Source organism: Neofelis nebulosa, chromosome 1 (assembly GCF_028018385.1).
Source record: "Neofelis nebulosa isolate mNeoNeb1 chromosome 1, mNeoNeb1.pri, whole genome shotgun sequence".
NCBI lineage: Eukaryota > Metazoa > Chordata > Mammalia > Carnivora > Felidae > Neofelis > Neofelis nebulosa.
Window position 1 is genome coordinate 142900416 of NC_080782.1, and position 20689 is coordinate 142921104.

General features: G+C 39.2%; 1 protein-coding gene across 6 annotated transcripts in view; it reads right to left on the bottom strand.

The window, feature by feature from the left end:
* The window catches only part of DMXL1 (Dmx like 1), a 135917-nt gene extending 128951 nt beyond the window's left edge, over positions 1–6966 (bottom strand). For 4 of the 6 annotated variants that reach the window (XM_058738360.1, XM_058738350.1, XM_058738343.1 and 1 more), the window contains exon 1: positions 6374–6966. In XM_058738360.1, the coding sequence (XP_058594343.1) occupies positions 6374–6460 (87 nt within the window). In that variant the 5' untranslated portion in view covers positions 6461–6966. The remainder of the gene's footprint in view (positions 1–6373) is intronic. The other 2 variants (XM_058738381.1, XM_058738371.1) reach the window with 1 other exon arrangement.
* Between the last annotated feature and the right edge of the window lie 13723 nt (positions 6967–20689).

Sequence of the window (20689 nt, forward strand, 5' to 3'; positions counted from 1 at the left end):
ACTTTCAACTGTTAGATAAATAAGTTCCAGGGATCTAATGTACAGCATGGTGACTAGAGTTAACAATATAGTATTATGTCCTTGAAAGTTGCTGTGAGAATAAAGCTTTAATGTTCTCACCGTAACAACAACAAAATGGTCATTATGTAAGGGACATATTAACTAGCCTTACTGTGATAAACATTTCACGATATATACTTGTATCAAATCATCACACTGTATACCTTAAACTTACATGATGATGTATGTCAATTATATCTCAATAAAGCTGGGGAAAAAAAGAGATGAATATGTACAGGTAACCCAAACAAGGTATCATCCAAAAATCACTTAGAATAGACATATCTTCTTATGGATAGTTCTAATAGACTATTCAAATGAATTTAAATAAAAATTTAAAAAATAAAATTAATTCAATCTCTGGAGTATATACAACATGGTGAGGTAATAAGCATGGAATTACACCAGGCTCCCTCCCCCACCAAAATCAGGGAAAGCAGCTTTAAAGTGGGCTAAGTACGTACCACTAAATTCTTAAAATAATCAATCAACCTGGTTTAAATAAAAACCAAAGGAGTAATATAATACATAGTATTCCTAAACAAAAATTTAGAAGTAGTTTGAAAGATTTGGCTAAAATAAATTATTCTCAAAACCCATTTGAAGGTGCCCTGACTATATTGTATAAGGTTATCAAAACAATAAGAACAGCACTGATTTATCAACTAAACAGCACTGATTTATCAACTAAACTGTAATACAACTTGGTCTTCAAAATTAATATGCATATATTACAACTGATACATGAGCTGCTTCTATCAAGAGATCTGTAATCAGAAAAATCTATTACTATCCAATGATAATTAAATTAACAAATGAAAATTCTTTTCGATAATACATAAATAATAGGTTTACTAACTTTGAGACTAAACAAGATGCACAGGAAGAACTGAGTTCATATTTGTGCCATCAAGCATAGAATCATCATTTTTAACTTTAAATTTTGGCAGAGAACCTTCTCAAATATTCTAAATTCGAAAATTATCCGAGACCGTAACAGCCAGTATCTGAATTTGGAAAACAACTTGATTTTTTGTTTTCACTGATTCATTTTAACCAACCATACCAGGTATATATTCCAAGGAATTTCTTCCTGGTATATTTCCTGGTTAAATGACTTGAGTTTGGTATATTGTAATTAACATTTTTCTCATTTTTTTTTTTTCAACTTTTTTTTTTTTTTTTTTTTTTAATTTATTTTTGGACAGAGAGAGACAGAGCATGAACGGGGGAGGGGCAGAGAGAGAGGGAGACACAGAATCGGAAACAGGCTCCAGGCTCCGAGCCATCAGCCCAGAGCCTGACGCGGGGCTCGAACTCACGGACCGCGAGATCGTGACCTGGCTGAAGTCGGACGCTTAACCGACTGCGCCACCCAGGTGCCCCGACATTTTTCTCATTTTTAACCGTATGTTAAAAATTAGTACTGCTTCAATAATCTTAACGGCATTAATACTATTTAAAATATAATATTTAAAGAGGGCCAGTTTTTAAAAAGAAGTCCAATTTAGTTCCACATGATGGCATATGAGAATCACAAAAATCTTTTTCCAGATATGAATAGTATCAAATTTTTCTCTCCTGTATTCTCTCCACTTACAAAGATCCACAAGCCCCTTCCAAAAACAAACAAAAAACCCCTTTCTATCCTCCCACCTATAAAGATTTCCCTAGAAGAACAAAACAAAAAGCTAAAGGATGCTTACTATGACAGAAAGTGTTGGCAGGAGAATGCTAATTCAGCCTCCATTTCTCTACCAACACCCAAAGAGCTGCAGTCAGTCTTTTGACTTCTAATCTGGGTCCCCTTAGCTGTGAACACTGGGTTGTCTAACACAAAAGAGAGCCTAGAGCTCTAACATGTTTGCTTTCTCTTCTAAAGCAAAGATGTTTAAATTTCAAACTAGAGACAGGAAGTCCTAAATATTAACACAATCTGTCCCTTATAAATTACCTCCCTTTCCATTTAACATGAAACACAGTTTCAACACTAACTATAGATAAGCTATGAAAAGAAAAAAACAATCTATTGTATATTAAAGCATATATGTCATCAGTATTCACAGAAATACTAGAAAATCTAGATTCCAATTAACTGTGACTCTTTTTAACTTATCATTTGTCCTTTATAAACAAAATAGTTTTTATTCTAAAAACAAAAGTTTTCAACAGATCAGGACCAGGTTGCTCACATATTTTCACTCTAAAAGCAGTAGGAAATTAACAAGGAAAAAAAGAGTGAGGGAAGCATTCAGTTAAATAAAGAAAAAATAAAGAATTTTTGCTTAGTGTATAGGAAATTTTTCCCCGTTGTTCACCTGATATTGAGGGTAAAACACGTAACAAATAACTGAGAAAAATTTCAAGAAACTTTTTTAAGTTTATTCATTTATTTTGAGAGAGAAAGCCTGTGCACAAATCAGGGAGGGGCATTAAGAGAGGGAGGATCCCAAGCAGGCTAAGCACGGTCAGCACAGAGCCCAAAGTAAACCTCACCACAGTGAGATCATGACCGGAGCCCAAATCAAGAGTTGAACCCTTAACGACTGAGCTACCAAAATGTGCCTAAAGGAACTTTAATAGAAATATTTTATTTGGACTCAAATATAAATTATTAAAGCTATTTTAAAATACAGCAAATTTTAATTATATCCCAATGTCTTCTGTATGTCTTATTCATCAATCAACCAGTATTTATGTGCCAAGCATTAGAATAAGCATGACTTGAATTTTATAATAACTGTCATTTTTGAGGGTTTTACATAAACACTGAACATAGTACACTATGAATAGGTAACACTTTAGCTCTATTTTACAGACGAGAAAAAAAGGAATTAGGGAGTATAAAAGAACTTGCTCATGGATATACAAAGAGCTGTAAGGAACTAGGCTGGAAATCAAATCCAAGTAATGACTCTACTAATAGGAGTCACCACTACTTCAATCACCGTTCTAGATGGTCATAAGGAAACCATGGGAGACACAAACAAAGCAATACTGGTTAATGATATAATGAAAGTACAAATAAAGTGCTTTGACAGCAAGACAGACGTGGTCACTGCCTTCTAGAAGTTCTCATACTAAGAGGGAAGTCAAAATATTTGATGCCAGTTTAAGTAGTAAAAGTGTATCTAATACTTAGACAAATTGTATTACTAAGGGCATATTTTAAAATCTAGAATTCATGAGAGCAGGCATTCAATTTCATTTCAATTTGAAACCTGTCAGACTTGATTTGGAAAACAGGATTTCATTTCTTGTAATCTTTGAAAACAAGAATAGTTATCTGCAAACATGCAAAGGGAGGAATTACAAACACAGGATGTCTTCACAAAAGGCATAAAGTACCAGGAGGAATAAAACCATTCTTCAAGGGGGCCTGCAACAGGAAGATCTCATGTCCCTCCCTCTAGCAATACTGAAATTTAGAGATTTTTTTAGTCTATATATACCATCTACCATTAAGGTCTGTTACCTTCCTATCAAGTACAAATCGGAAAATGTTAAAAACAGAATCCAAGGAGTAAACAATAAATAGGTTTTGCTTTTTAACGTAAAAAACAACTTGAAGAGACATAAATTTAAGATGTATAGCGTGTCAAGGAAACTGAAGGCACGAAACTTGGTTTATAACACAACTACCAACTTAATGTTGAAGAGTCAGGGATGGATTGGGTACAAAGGAAGATGACTTTTAATCCTTAAACTACCACCCAAATTACAGAGAATTGTGATCTCTTTATACTAAACAGACAAAAATTTATTTTTATCGAATTCACTAGAATCCTTCCTTAGATCTGGGAGAAAGCAGCAGTATGCTTGGTAGGAGATGATTAAAGTCTAGTTTATGGAAATAGATTTTAAAGATTTTTAATTTTTTTTAATTAAAAAAAATTTAAGTTTACTGATTTATTTTGAGAGGGAGAGAGAGAGTGCGTGCACAAGCAAGCATGAGTAGGGTAGAGACAGAGAGGGGAGAGAGAATTCCAAACAGGCTGCATGCTAACAGCATAGAGCCTGATGCAGGGTTCGAACTCACAAACGTGAGATCATGACCTGGGCTGAGATCAAGAGTTGAATGCTTAACCGACAGAGCCACCCAGGTGCCCCCAACTTTTTTTAATGTTTATTTATTTCTGAGAGATCTTATGAGCATGAACAGGGGAGAGGCAGAGAGAGAGGGAGACAGAATCTGAAGCAGGCTCCTCGCTGTCAGGGCAGACCCCCACTTGTGGCTCAAATCCTGGAACACTGACATCATGACTTGAGTTGAACTCAGACACCCAACCAACTGAGCCACCCAGGCACCCCGGAAATAGATATTAAAATAAGGTCGCAGAACTGAGCAACAAGCTACATGATGGTATAGAATAACCATATATAGTCTCTGGCACATTACCTCACCTCTCCTTTAAAATAACACGGAGGTGGGGCGCCTGGGTGGCTCAGTCGGTTAAGCGTCTGACTTTGGCTCCATTCATGATCTCACGGCTGGTGGGTTTGAGCCCCAAGTCGGGCTCTGTGCCGACAGCTCAGAGTCTGGAGCCTGCTTCAGATTCTGTGTCTCCCTCTCTCTCTTTCTGCCCCTTCCCCACTCAGACTCTGTCTCTCCATCTCTTAAAAATAAATAAACATTAGAAAATAGTAATAATAATAAAAATAAAATAACATGGAGGCATCCACCAAGGTTTTATATACACTTAAAAGGATATTCTAGGTGTATAATAGGTCAGTCTATTGCATGTGCTTTGAAGTTCACACTATGGCTTACAGATTCTGAAAGCCTTCTTAGAGAAAGTTGCTAGAATTTACATTGGATAAAGCACTCATGTAACTTTAGGAGATGTTACCATCCTGTAATCTTCCACTAGGAAAACCTCCTTAGGGCGCGGTTTATTTCCTCCTAAATAGCAAGAGCAGAGAGCAGTGTCCAGCTACAGAAAGTCTACAACAGTTCAGTGAGACCCTCAGAATTCAACCTCCTCCTAAATATTCAGGCTAGATTACCATTTAGAATTAGAATCTCCAAAAGCTGCTAATGTCAAATGCAAGCTAAGGTGTGTACTAGTATCTCCAGAGTGGAGGTACAAACTGTCCAAGAGCAAAATACTTAGTTGCCGCAGATCTAAAAGCACAATTTAGGGATGGAATACCTGTACCATGTCAAATCATGACTATTATTTAATCTAATACTTATTCTGACTGACAAAGACCACAAAACAATTCATAGAAGAAAATCTGGGGGATCTGCGAAGCTTTTTACTTTGTCTCACTGTTAATGTAAAAATAAGTTTTACTTTTCATCACAACTAAGAGAGAGCAACACAAGTTGTAGCAATTATAAATAAGTTTATATATAAGTTTATATATCCATTATAAAATGTTTATAATATTATAAACATTATAATTATAAATTATAAATAAATAAGTTTATATATCCTCAGCATTATAAATAAGTTTATATATCCAATCCTGATTTACAGTTTGAAATTATTATAAAAACTATAGTTAAAGCAGAAAATGCCACTATACTGCTAAGTAGCCTGAAGTTTGGGGCCCTCTTCCTTCCAACATCTGAGGAAGACAAATGAAAAAGGAGTCACTTTCAGGTACAGAAGAGTTTTATTGAAAAACTGTAACGTAACTTTAATTGATGTGAGCAATCTAAAATAAATAACACTTTCCCAGGATTTCTAAACTGCTACACATGGAATTCAAAGGATGGCAGGAGCGAAATTATTTACAAAAAATATTTTTTTCTTTCCAAAGTTATTTATGGGTGAATTTGAAGAGAAGTAAATGAAAACACCGCTTTCACTGTATCACTCAGCGCTAGATGTTGATAGCAAACAATCAGTAATTGTTTTAAGACACCCACTTAAAAAAAAAAAACACAACAACTACAAAGATACTTGACCTTAACTAAGAAATGAAACCAATCCCAACTATTTCTAAATTTGACAATTTAAGCCGATAGAGCAGGGTAACGAAAAGCCTTCATACAGATCACAACAACGATTTCTGGATAAACGATTGTGGGAAACCATCCCAGTCTTAAGGACGTCAGCCCAGTCAAACTTTAAAAATCCGACAAAACATTTTAACTTCCGAGCCAGTACCTCGATGACCGACATGTTTCTACCTCCTTCGCTCTCAAAAGCCAGGTCCGCCCGGTCCCAGGGGCGCGGACCCGGGGACCCCAGTGCGGAGGGGACCAGGCGTTCTTGGCCTCGGCCCCGCGATTCTGGGCCGCTCCCGGCCGACTCAGGGGCGCGGACCGGGCACGGGCGACGCGGGAGCCTCCCTCACTCACCGTGAAACGCTGGTCGCCGACGCTGCCCACGGAGAAGCAGTGGTCGCCAGGGTTCACAGCCCCGGTCAGCACCTGGTGCAGGTTCATGTCTGCGTCTTATTCCAGCAACGGACGCCGCGTCCGGCTCATGCCCAGGGTCGGCGGCCGCTTCCCTCCCTCCTTCCCTTAGGGGCGGCGGCCGCTCTTGGGCGGCGACGGAGGCAGCGACAGGCGCCAGGAGCCGGAGCCAGAGCCGCTCAGCCGGGGCCCGCAGTTCATCCCGAGCCCAGGCGGGCAAGGCCCGGAGGGGGCGGGCCGCCGAGAGGGCGCAGCGCCGCGCTCGTCCGCGCACCTGTCACAGCCAGCGGGAGGCCCAGGTGAAGCTCGGGGTCGACTCAAGGGCCGAGACCCCGGGCCGACTCACCGGCCAGCAGGGCCGCGGCGTCCACACACTTCCTCTGGGCTCGGGGTGGCTGGCCCTGACGGATCCCAGTGGCGCAGGCAGCACGCGCTCGCCTTCACCGCCTGACCTGTCCCTTCCCGGCCCCGGTGCCCGTCACCCCCACTGGCCTTTGCCGCTCACTACGCGTCGCTAGGTCCCTTCAGCCGAAATATCGCGAGGCTTCCCGCGATGAAGAGGGATACTGCGGTAAAGGACGCACTTTTTTTTTTTTTTTTACCACAGTTTACAGATCAGCAAGTGGCTACGAAAACGCCTCGTCTAGTCAGATGCTGGCCAATCCCGAGCTCCAGTCCACGTAGGGCCCCGCCCACCACTAAGGACAGGCCAATCTCGTTGAGTCTGGTAAGTGAGTCTGTCTGTCTGAGCTGATCCAAAGTAAGGAGCCTAGCAGAAACCCAGTGAACCCAGAATGAGGTGAGAGTTGTCAAAAAATGCTTTAGGTTACGGCTTAATCTGTCGGGCCAGAGAGCTTGAAAGGGAGAAGTGCATTATAAGTGGAGCTGCAGTGTCCTCTGTCCTGGTAGAAACTACAAGTCCCAACAGGCACTGCTCCGCTAAGGCGGCGCTTGTCGACTTCCAAGTAAATGTGACCCGTTCAGCGTCTGTTATCCCGGCGTGTGGTTTCTCCTGTTTTACGCGCGTTTCCAGCGCACCAAACGGGGTTAATTTGAAAGACTTAAATACTCGACAAGTGTTCAAATGGAGTGTTTTCAGCTAAGTTTTCCTTAACCTACGTTTTGAACTAGTGCTGATAATAATATTGCAGCAGCCCTGCGTTGAGCGTTTGTTTGGGAAAAACCCAAGGATTCCAAAATGATTAGTGTCACAGTTACAACCACTAGATACTCTCAGTGTATTTTGACCCAAGTTTTGTGTTATTATCGATAACGGTCTGTTTATATGTCTCCTTCCATATATTTAAGCCTCTTGAGTACAGACTTTGTGGTTCGCCTCTGTATTCCGAGTGTGGGGCTCAGGGCCAGCTCCACTGTAGGTGTTGAGTAAATGTTAAACGAGTGAATGTAGATAGGAACTCTCCACCTAAAAGGAGTAGTTTCTTAAAAACTGCTAAACTGATTTTTATATCCTTTTGTTGGGGTGAAAAAAAAACCACTTTCAGACTAATACTTGGACGGGAGGAGTATTAATTTTATTTATGCTTTGCCAAAATGTTTTGTAATGTGTACATTTAATTTTGCAATAAAAAGTTACTTAAAAACCAAATTTAAGAGCCATCTCCCGTTTTCAATTTGAAAGATGTAGGTGAATTCCATTATTTATCCCAGTTTCTTTATCAAAAGAAGGGACTTAAAACTTAATTTGTTTTAAAAAACTATTTTATTGATGTCTGACATACTTACAACTTAATCTGTATTTTAATTATTAATTTAAAATATTATTCAGGGTGGCTTTAACTTAATTTTATATTTAGACTCTAAATGACGTTTTCTCTGTGTTCCACATAAATTGTATCTGGCCCAGCATGTTTTACTCATTCTGTCCTGCCCAGTTTTTACTTTTCAAGGGCATGCAGTATAGAAGAATAAAAGAAATAAAGTGGCCTGGTAGTTAGGAAATCTGAGATCTAGTGTTAATCTCATGTTGGCTGTGTGACCTTGGAAAGGTTTTTGTTAACTTTCAGACTCGTTTTCCTCATCTGTAAAATAAGCAAGTTTAATTTATCAACATTTTCTTTCATTCCTGCAACTCAGTACATCTGTTAGTTTTAATTAAATTCCTTCAGCCTTCAGTTAGACTACCTGAGTCTGAATCCTGGCCTTACTGCTCACTTAGGTTATTTAATCTCTCTGTGCTTTACTTTCCTTATCTATGAACGGGAGATAGTAGTAGACTTTCTTCTTTTAATTATCACGAGGATTAAGTGAGAACAGTATTTGGTCCATAGAATTCAATAGATGTTAGCCATTATTACTATTAGTACTATTATTAAATGAACCTAACCTTTTGACATACACTTACTCTTTCTAAGGTTTTCCAAATAGTGTCAAACCCCAGCACAAATCAGACTTTCCAGGGAAGCTTAAGACTACCACAAAAGTTCTGAGGACGTTGTAGTCTATCTAAAACTATGGCACTACAATATCTGATGAAAAGCAAGGGTATTCTTTTGCTTCTTATTCATCAGAAATACTTCTACTTTATTAAATTGCCTATTAAGCAACCTGTCTTTGATATAAAGCAGATGAACTGTTTCAGTGACACAACTAAATGCTTGTAAGGTATCTTTTTTCTTCTACTGCAGTTCTGGCCTACTGTCTGGTTTTATACAACCCAGAGTTGAGAATGCTGTTTACATTTTTAAATATAAAAAAAAATATCAATAGAAGAAGAATATTTAATGACACATGAAAATGCATGAAATTCATATGTCCTTAAATAAAGTTTTATTGGGATACAGCCATGCATAGTCATTTAGGTGTTACCTATGGCTGCTTTCACACTACAAAAGCAGAGTTAAGTACACCTGACCATGGAGCAATGCGGGAGAAGTTCTAGTCTTAAAGGGGAAGGAGGAATTTCTTTATATTCAGTGGGTGGTGACAGTGTAAAGAACAACAAACAGGCTAACCTCTGAGATCTTGGAGGCAAAAAAGGAATATGTATGAAGCCAATTCAGATTGGGAAGCAGTCATGCCTGTTCTTCACTCTCTGATTTCCTGAAATCCTTCTCATTACCCTTAATGTAAATTTCCTGCCTTCCCAGTGCATGTGCCAAGGGAGCCACCAGTTGGGGCATCCCGCCCCATTGCCAACACTCACTTGATGAAGGAGGTTGGAAGTAAACAGAGTCCCTCATCCTATATCTAAGGCTGAATTAGGGGGACTGTGTTGCTGGCATTTCATACAAGCATTATGAACTTACTATTTCATCAAAATAATATGAGGGTTTCTGGTGCATCTAAGACACTGACTGCCCCAGGAACCCGCCTGAACTTTTAACAACAAGCTTGCTATCGCAAAATCTATCAGGGATATTACAGGTTACATAGATATTTGAGCAATGAAATAGGACCCTAATCATCATTTATAATATTATTACCATAGAAAAATTAATTCTGATACCTCTTAAAATTTGGAGATTGTCATTAAATACTCTTGGCTCATACTCACTTGCTCAGTTGAGGAATTTTCCACCCATAAGCATTTAAAGGGCAGTTATTTATAAAAAGCTACTATTTTATTAAACACCCACTCTACACTGTCATAGGTGTTTTATTTATTTCATTTAAATCTCAACAAACTCTTGAGGCACCTGGATGGCTCAATTAATTAAGCGTCTGACTCTTGATCTCAGCTCAGGTCTTAATCTCAGGGTCATGAGTTCAAGCTCTATATTGAGCTCCATGCTGGGTGTGAAAGCCTACTTTAAAGATAAAAATTTTAAAATCTCAACAAACCTATAAAGGTAATATCTCTGTATTATAAATGAAGAAACCTAAACTTAAAAAGAGACTACATATTGCCCAAGATCATATTAGATTTGGATCATATCACCACCCAAAGACTTGAACTCAGATTTCTTGGGCTGCAAAGACCCTCTAAGTGTTTTCCAAAGACCCCTGAATCCCAAAGTGAATACAGTCAGAGTCTATCACTTCCCTCCTTGCTAACAAGGTAAGAAGAGATAGGGAGGTGAGATGATTTCTTTAAGTCAGTCACTTCAGTGATTTTTCTAGTAGGAAGAACCATCTTCCCCAAACACTTTTCTCTTCCCCTTCCTAAAGATGGAAGAAAAGCTGACCTCCTTACCTTGACCCACTCCCAAACTATAAAGACCATGCTTTGTTGAAAGTTAAAATCAACATTTCCAACCAAAATACTCCTGATACTTAGCCAATTAGGTAGATACTCACTTGGTTAAAGGCAAATATTTCTAGGAAAGTCTTGGAATTACCAGTAAGTCACATACATCAGCTGCAGCTTTAATCAGACTGTGACTGTCCTCATGCCTATTGGGACTTTTCTTCAGTGGGAAGGAGAAGTTGAGAGACGGGATTTTGCTCTCTCTCCCTTTCTCTTCCATTGTGGTGTGTGCCCTTGGCTGTTCTTTGCTGTGTCTTCTCACAAGACTTTGAAGATCAAACAATTCCTGGCCAAGAAACAAAAGTGGAATTTTCCCATTTCCCAGTGGATTTGGATGAAAACTGGTAGTAGAATCAGGTATAACTCAAAGAGGAGACATTGGAGAAGAGTAATTTGGGTCTCTAAGGAGTCACATGAGATGACGCTCATTTATGCTGTTTCAAGATCACTTAACATCTTACTATCACTGAAAAAATCACTACCATCTTTACAGCTAGACATGTTTTATTGAGGGAATGCTTCTTTATTTTTTTATACTTCTGCACTAACAGGTTGGTTTCGTAAAAAATATGTGTGAGCTTTTGTTTGGAAAAAAAAGGGGAGCATACAGAAAGGAGAGGCCATATGGGAGACAGCAGCAGGGAGTTTTGTTTAACCAGGAGCAACTTGAGGGCTATGCAGTCTGGAAAAGTAATGAAGAAAAGGGACTTCCCAATGAAAATCCCAGCAAGTTATTTTGTGGATACTGACAAATTGATTCTAAAGTTTTATAGAGAGGAAAAAGACCCACAACCAGTGAACACAATATTGAAGGAGAAGAACAAAGTTGGAGGACTGACATTAACCAATTTTAAAGCTTACTATAAAGATACAGCAATCAAGACAATGTGGTATTGGCAGAAGAATAGACAAACAAATCAGAGACAGAATAAAAAGCCCAGAAATAGACCCACATAAATATAGTCAACTGCTCTTTGACAAAGGAGTAAAGGCAATACAATGGGGCAAAGATAGTGTTTGCAACAAATGCAAAAAAAATCGACAACGGTGTGCAAAAAATTAATCTAGACACACCTTAAACCCTTCACAAATACTAACTCAAAAATGGATCACAGACCGTGTGCCTGGGTATCTCATTCGGTTAAGCCTCTGACTTCAGCTCTGGTCATTATCATGGTTTGTGGGTCCGAGCCCCGCATCGGACTCTGTGCTGACAGCTCGGAGCCTGGAACCTGCTTCGGATTCTGTGTCTCCCTCTCTCTTTGCCCATCCCCTGCCCATGCTGTGTCTGTCTCTCTCAACAAACAAACAAACAAACATTGAAAAAAATGGATCACAGACCTAAGTGTGAAATGCAAAACTATAAAATTCCTAGATAACATTGGAGAAACCTAGATGCCCTTGGGTTTGATGTTGATTTCTTAAATATAATACCAAGGGGACGATCCCTGAAAGAGACAATGGATAAGGTAGACTTCATTAAAATAAAAACTTTTGCTCTGTGAAAAACATGTCAAAAGAATGAGAAAATGAACCATAGACTGGGGGAAAATATATGCAAAAACCATATCTGGTAAAAGACTGTTATCCAAAATACACAAAGAACTATTAAAACTCAACAATAAGAAAACAAACAACTTGAGATATTATTATACATCTATTAGAATGGCTAAAATCTCAAACACTGACAACAGCAAATGCTGGTGAGGATATGGAGCAACAAGAACTCTCATTCATTGCTAGTGGGACTGCAAATTGGTACAGTCACATTGGAAAATAGTTTGGTGCTTTCTTACAAGCTAAATAAACTCTTACCATTTGATCCAGCAGTCGGGCTCCTTGGTATTTACCCAAAGGAGTTGAACATGCATGTCCACACAAAATCCTGCACACAGATGTTTATAATAACCTTATTTATAATTGCCCAACGTGGAAGCAACCAAGATGTGCTTCAGGAGATAAACAGGTAAATAAATTGTGGCACATCCAGACAATGGAACATTAGCCAGTGCTAAAAAGAAATGAGTTATTAAGCCATAATAAGTCATGGAGGCATCTTAAATGTATATTATTAAGTGAGAGAAGCCAGTCTGAAAGGCTACACATTGTATCATTCCAGCTAAATGACATTCTGAAAAGAACAGAACTATGAAGACAACGAAAAGATCAGTGATTGCCTGGGACTGAGGGTGGGGGATGAATTGGTGGAGCACAGAGGCTTTTCCAAAGGGCACTGAAAATACTCTGGATGATACTACAAAGATGGATACATGTCCAAACCTACAGAATGTACACCATCAAGAATGAACCCTAAGACTTTAAGGTACAAAACAGATAGATGAACATAAGGGAAAGGAAGCAAAAATAATATAAAAACGGGAACAAAACATAAGAGACTCTTAAATATGGAGAACAAACAGAGGGTTACTGGACAGGTTGTGGGAGGGGGGTATGGGCTAAATGGGTAAGGGGCACTAAGGAATCTACTGCTGAAATCATTGTTGCACTATATGCCAGCTTGGATGTAAATAAATAATAAATTAATTTACAAATACACAAAAAAAAAAAAGTGTGAAGCTTACCTAAGGTAAGCTATGAACTTTGGATGATTATTATGTGTCAGTGTAGGTTCATCAACTGAAAAAAATTTATCACTCTGGGGGCACCTGGGTGGCTCAGTCGGTTAAGCATTCGACTGTGGCTCCAGTTATGATTGCACAATTCATGAGTTCAAGCCCCACATCTCTGCTGTCATCACAGAACCTGCTTCATATCCTCTGTCTCTCTCTCCCTCTCTCTCTGCCCCTCCCCTGCTTGCTCTATCTGTTTCAAAATTAAACAGACATTAAAAAACATGTATCACTCTGGTGGAGGTTGTTTATAATGGAGAAGCTATGCATGTGACAGCAGGGTTATTTGGAACACCTCTGTTCCTTCCTCTTAATTTTGCTATGAAACTAAAACTTCTCTAAAAAATAGCCTTAAAAAAAAACAACAAAACTCTCTCTGCCCCTCCCTCTCCCTGCACACACTCACTCTCTCTCTCAAAATAAATAAACTTAGAAACAAATGGCCTTAAAAAAAAAGAAGAAAGAATGGGGAGTAAGGTTTGGAAATCTTCAGAGCATACCACTTCCCCCTAGCTAGAAAGGCGAGAAGAGGTAAAGGAGGTAAATTAATGAACAAAAATGTTGGGAATGTTTCTCAAGCGTGGCAAGGAATAATTACAAAATACTGAAATATTCTGAGAGCAAAGAAAACTGAAGTTCTGTGCAGAGGTGAAATTTTTTTTTCCCCTCCGGTTAGAGTATAAACAAACTTATCAGGAACTAAGCTTGCACTCGATCATGTATGTGTTATGGAATAACTGATGAGGTAGAACATGAAATTTTCCAACAAAAGAAACTACCAGCCTCTTTTCTGCCTCAGACAACATAGCAAAGTGCCCTTGAAGCAATCTGTGTCTAGGTAAGAACCATTTAAGTGGCCCGTTTAATTATGCCATATAAGTGAGGCTATTTCTACATAAAGGTGAGTGTATCTGAGTCACACACGATCCACCAATATCTAAATAATATATGCATATTTTTTTGGTAATTGATTTATTTATCTTGAGAGAGAGAAAGTGTGCACGCTTGCACACATGAGCATGAGTGAGGGAGGAGCAGAAAGAGAGGGAGAGGAAATCCCAAGCAGGCTCTGCACTGTCAGCGCAAAGCCCAACTCTGGGCTCAAATGCGCAAACCATGAGGTCATGACCTGAGCTGAAATGAGAGTCGGATGCTCAACCATCTGAGCCACCCAAACACCTGCCCCCCCAAAAAAAAAGTATTTTTAAAAACAGCACAATTTTGTCAGTAACAACTACATTAGGAAAGCAAAACAACCTCACAAGATAAACTAGAAAAAGTGATGGCCAACAGGACAAGTCCAAGTTTCTGCTGATGGTTAGCATGGATCTCCCAGAAGCAGTCCTTGAAAGTTACAAACGCGTCATAAGAACTCTCACACATAATCTCAAATTTAGAAAAAGGGGACTAAGTGTATCCTTATTTTTACCACCACCCCCCCTCCTCCTTCTGCCTAGGGAAGTAGAAACAGATGCTAGAGAGAGATGGATGAAAGGAATACAACCTAAACTGCCTCTCTCTGGTCAATGCTTAGGCTCCAGGGCCCTACCCTGTAGTGGAGATTAGCAGTGGTAGCTCTCAGGAGAACAGGATTATGAGCCTGGCAAGTGTCTGAGAGTACAATGGAAATAGATTACAGAAATCTACAAAATCCTACCAGACTATGTGCCCTTAATTGCTGAGCAGTACTGCTCACCTTGGGTTCCCTGGCGACTATAATTGATTCAGGAATGGACCCTGGCTGCGTGGGTCAGGATCCTTCTCTGGGATTTTTCTACAGCAGGTAGCAGGGAACTCTTGCATTGTTTAAAGAAAGAACCAGGATCCCTGAGCTTAGATGATGACTGAGTGTTTTAGGGAAGAACAAAGACAGAACAGTAGAGCTAAGTTCTATTTTTTTATTAAATTTTTTTTTTAATTTATGTTTATTTATTTTTGAGAGACAGAGAGAGAGTGCATGTGAGGGAGGGGCAGAGAGAGACACACAGAATCCAAAGCAGGCTCCAGGCTCCAAGCTGTCAGCACAGAGCCTGACATGGGGCTTGAACCCATGAACTGTGAGATTATGACCTGAGCTGAAGTTGAATGCTTAACAGACTGAGCCACCCAGGCTCCCCAGCTAAGTTCCATTTTTATAGGAACTATGAGGACATCATGACAACCTCACTTGAACTCTTGGTCCAGTCCAGTGTCATTCCTTTCCTGCCCAATTACGTGATTCCCAAATCTTCCCCACCTGCTTTTTTTTTTTTCTTAAGTGGGTTTGAGTTTTAATTCTGTTTCTGTCACTTTGAGTCCCAAGGTTAATACAGAATAACTTACACTCCAACCACACAACAGTGCCAACTCTCCTGAATCTTTGGAAAATATTAGCATGTGAATTAGCAGAGAGAACATCAGATAGGAAAAAAGGCAAGAATACCATTCCTGAAAAGTGCTCTCTATATAACTCTATATAACTTGGTGTGGTTGCTGCCACTAGGATTAAAAAAATAATAATAAAACTATAGACACCAGGTAGAAAATTAATTCCACAGAAAACCATCTGGCAGAGCTCTGAACAAATAGAAGAAAGCAGAGATGAGGAATGTATTTCACCTGCTGATTTTTCCTTTTCTTTATAGTAGAGGAAAGAAACAGAAAATGTTTTTAGGAAGGAAATTCAGTAAATAGCTTCCTACAAACCCTTATTTCTGTACCGGAAATTGCTAGAGATTCAAATGGCCATAGTACTTTTCTTTCCCTGTGTCCTAGAAGAATACTGCCCTATCCTCAGTGCAAAAGATTTTGATTATAGTTCTTGGATCAAAAGCATCCATAGAGAGAAGGTGAGCTCCAGGTTGTAAATAGTGCTTTAATTAATGCACATGTGTCTGAATCAATAATGGATTTTCAATAAATAGGGTCTTTGGCCTTCTGAATGTTAAAAACTCGAGATAGATAAAAGAAATGCCTTTTTGCTATATATGAAAAAGACACTTATGCTGTATATATTTCTGAAAAAAAATCTCATCAAGTTTGTGTATTAAAAAATGAAATTTAAAAAGTATATAGGATGGTATTTTTACACGTGTCTAACTTTCTACTGTAGATGTTGAACTTTGGTGTCTAAAATGGTACATTTGTTTTTTCAGTCTTCTTCCTGTTTTTTCAGTCTTCTTTCATCCTGCACAAGAAGGGCTAGGAGATTTTGAAATTTTCTCATAGAAGAATAGTAATGGAGAGAGGCTGCTGATTAACAGAGTTGGGTGACTAAGGAACTGGCATTTTACTAATGTAGTAAAACAATGGGGAGAAAATAGCGGGACAAGCCTTTTTGAGTGGGTAAGGCCAAGGCTGATTTTCATGTTTGAATTTGAAGTAATTAGGTGCACTGGGTGGCTTAGTTGGTTAAGCGACCAACTCTTGATTTCAGCTCAGGTCATGATCTCACAGTTTGTGAGTTCTAGCCCCATGTTGGGCTCTGTGCTGACAGCATGGAGCCTGATTGGGATTCTCTCTCTCTCTTTCTGTCCCTCCTCTCTCTCTCTCTCTCTCTCTCTCAGAATAAATACAAAAGTTAAAAAGTGTATTTGAAGTAATCATAGGACATCCAGGGTAACAGAGAGATGGGATTGTAACTCAGGAATGATTACACAGCTGGTAATATGAAACCAAGAGGTATTCAGTAATTGTCAAGAGCTGACCCTCAGGAAATAAGGTGGTTTCCAGGGGAGAGAGGAGGAAGACAGCAAGCAGTGGAGAACCAAGAACTAAGCTTAGTGACTATCAAGTAGTGGTCAGGGGTCAACTGGTGTAATACAGTCAGGTAGTAGGAAGGTCGTATAGGAACCATAGGAGGAGCTTTTAGAAGTATGTTGCTTGGGGGAAAAAAAAAGTTTGCTGTTCAGAGCATAAAAGAATTTAAGTCCAAGAAGAGAGTGTTGGATTTAGGATTTAGGTATTAGGTGACCTGCAGGAGCTCGCGAGAAGGATGTACGGATTCACTGGCTGGCAGCCATATCCGTAAATTGTCTTTGCCTTTGTATCTATTTGCTGGGTCCTGAAAGAGGAAAACAATGAAGAAAATTACAAGGCTCTGAAGAATTAGCCCACCATGAGAGAGAGTTCTCCAGCCAAGCCTTGAACCTGAACTGGCCACTGAGAGCTCTTGAATACATGAAGACGGACTATCATTCTTTTTCTTTCCTTATTTCCTTCTTTCTTTTTTCTTTCCTTCCTTCCATACTTCTTTTAAAAACTTTTTGTTTGTTTGTTAAAGATTATGACGTACTTAAATTTCCTTGGTATCTCAAAGGTTCTGACAAGGAGAGGTGCTGACTAGAGGATACCTGGGCTAAAGTAGCTAAGAGGGCAGTAGTTTCCAAGGCTTCACTCAGGGAACAAGTCCTTTCTAGCTCTCGCTCTGGACCACCATCCTAAAGAGTCTAATTAGTTTGCTTCTCTGACCTTGATTGCTACCTTGGGAAGAGGCTTTAAAGCCTGTTCAGTTTCCCAAACTTGCCAAGCCCTGCAGTCTCCAAGTAGTCAGCAATCGTGCCCTGCCCAGACCTCTTGCTGTCTGACCACACTGCTTAGCTGACCTCATTTCTGTCACACCCTCTGTTGATGCTTCCTTTGGAAAGGCCCGTCTAAAAGGTAGCTCGGCACACAAATAGAAAGGCTTAAAAGATTCTTAACAGAGCAAAACCCAATGAGATAAGGAATCAAGGGTGGAGGGATTGGACTTGGGGATGGTAAGTGTAGAAATGGAGATCGGTAGCTTTCTAGGATGGGTGGAGGTGAAGTAAGAAAGGTTCAACTTGATAGTCATCAAGTCTTTCTACAAAGTAAGACACAAATTTTTTTTTTATGTTTATTTTTGAGAGAGAGAGTGCAAGTTGGGGAGGGGAAGCGGGGGGTACAGGGGATCTGAAGCAGACTCTGCACTGACAGCAGTGAGCCCCATGTGGGGCTCAAACTCACAAACCGTGACATCATGATCTGATCCAAAGCCAGACATTCAACTCACTGAGCCATCCAGGTACTGGATGCAAATCCTTTTTGAAGAGGGAGTGTGAATTGTATAGCATGTGAATTATGTCTCATTAAAGCTATTTTGAAAAGGAATGAATGTACACAAAGAAATGGAAAGACATTCCATGCTCATGGGTTGGAAGAACAAATATTCTTAAAATGTCCATACTACCCAAATCAATCTATGCATTCAATGCCATCCATATCAAAATAACAACAGCATTTTTCATAGAACTAGAATAATCCTAAACAAACAAACAAATAAAAGGAGTGAATGTAAGAAATGGGATAAGATCAACAAAATATTGAGTTTAATACTATTAGCATGGCAGTTTCTTTTGTTTGAGAGAGAGACGGAGTATAATTCAGGAGGAGGGGCAGAGGGAGAGGGAAAGAGAGAATCTCAAGCAGCCTCCACACAGGCCTCAATCTCAAGATCCTAAGATCATGACCTGAGCTGAAATCAAGAGTCATATACTTAGGCCACCTGACTGCCTGAGTCAGTGGAGTGTCTGACTTCAGCTCAGGTTATCATCTCCCAGTTTGTGAGTTTGAGCCCCACATCTGGCTCACTGCTGTAAGCCTGTTAGCACAGAGCCCTCTTCAGATCTTCTGTTCCCCGCTCTCTACCCCTTCCCCATTGGCACTCTCCCCAAAATAAATAAATTAAGAAAAAAAAAAAAAAAGAGAGATGCTTAACTGACTGAGCCACCCAGGTGCCCCTGCATGGCAGTTTCGAGTTACAGGTCCCTTTAATGATGTTTGTATATGGAGTCATTGCAGTTGTCTATGTGTTCTTCTTTTCATTCTCATTGAAATATTAGGTTGCTCCAAAGGTTTGCACAAAACCTATTCAACTGTATCATAGTCATTCTAGGAAGGAACAAATAGACCATAACCATACATTTCCTAATCAATAAATGCAAACATGATGGTTATACTAAATATTCCAAACATAAATAATATTTAGTAGGATGTTTTAGGCTGTATATAACAGACTATGCAACGATCAGTGCCTTAAATAATAAAGACATGTATTTGTGTCATAGGACAAAGATAGTTCCAAGATGGAACAGTAACACAACGTGGGCTTTCTCCTGATGGACACATGCTGGTTTTAGCAGCTCCAAATTTTTCCTCATCAGAAAACATAACAGGAGTGCAGGAAGGATGGGGAAAGAAAAAAAGGTATTTTCCTCACTTTGTTTACTTTTTCCAGTGAAGAAAATCTTTCTGGGAAGCTACCAAGCAAACTTCCTATTATATCTTAATATAAAAATGGGTCACAATACAAATCCCTGGATTTAAGGGAGGCTGGGAAGTGAATAACTGATTCTTTTAGCTTTAAAGATAGAAGCGCAAGAAAGGAGGGGGCTGGAAATGGCTTTGGGGTACGTAACCAAACTGTCTGCTGCATTGCACACTGGGAAAAAGAATAACAAACCCAAAAACATATTTGCTTGAGGAAATTTCAAGATGAGCAGATTTCATTTAAAATTAAGTGTCCCTGGCTTTGCCGGTAGTACTTACACAACCCACAAGCCTGCACCTCACAATATGTCAACCACAAATACCCTACACATATTGAAAGTAGGGTTGTCAAATAAAATAAATAAAGCCCAGTTAAATCTGTGTTTCAGATTATTTTTGTTGTATATGTATGTTCTAAATATTACATGGGACACACTTACACTAAAAAATAATTTGTTATTTGTCTGAAATTAAAATTCAGCAGGGCTTCCTGTATTTTTTTTAAATGACTATTGTTTTAGAACAATTTTATGTACATAGCAAAATTTAGAGAAGGATACAGAGTTTTTCCATATACCCACTTCCCCTATAGGGATGAAGGGGAGGCCATCTCCAGATGTTCCACTTTGGCATATTGATTATTTTGAATTACAAGTTACATAAGAAACAGCCAGTGCAAGAAGAACACTCTGACCCCTCTTTGTCTCAGTAAAGTAGGAAATAAATCTCCCACGTAAATATATCCTCCCTGTACCAGGAAGTAAAGAGACATCCTTAGTACCAGAGATAGGGAATTTAGTTCCAAGAAGGCTGTATAATAAATAAACCTTGTTACTTTTTACTATTTACTACCCCAGCCCAAGCTGTTTAGAATTCATTAATAATTTTAGCTCCCAAACATCATTTTTCTTTCTCTTGTCAGTTCTTCACTGATTATTTGTCTCTTTGTCTAAAAACTGCCTGCCTTAGTCATTTCTCTAGGTCTTAATTTCATTATTAGGCCTCTGTGTGCACATAACTAAACTGTTTCTTTCTCTTGTTAATCTGTCTCATGTCAATTTAGACAGCTTTTCTAGAAAAGCTAGAACTTTAAACAGCAGAGAAATTTTTTTCCCCAATACCCCACACATACATGTCTTCCCGCATCATCAA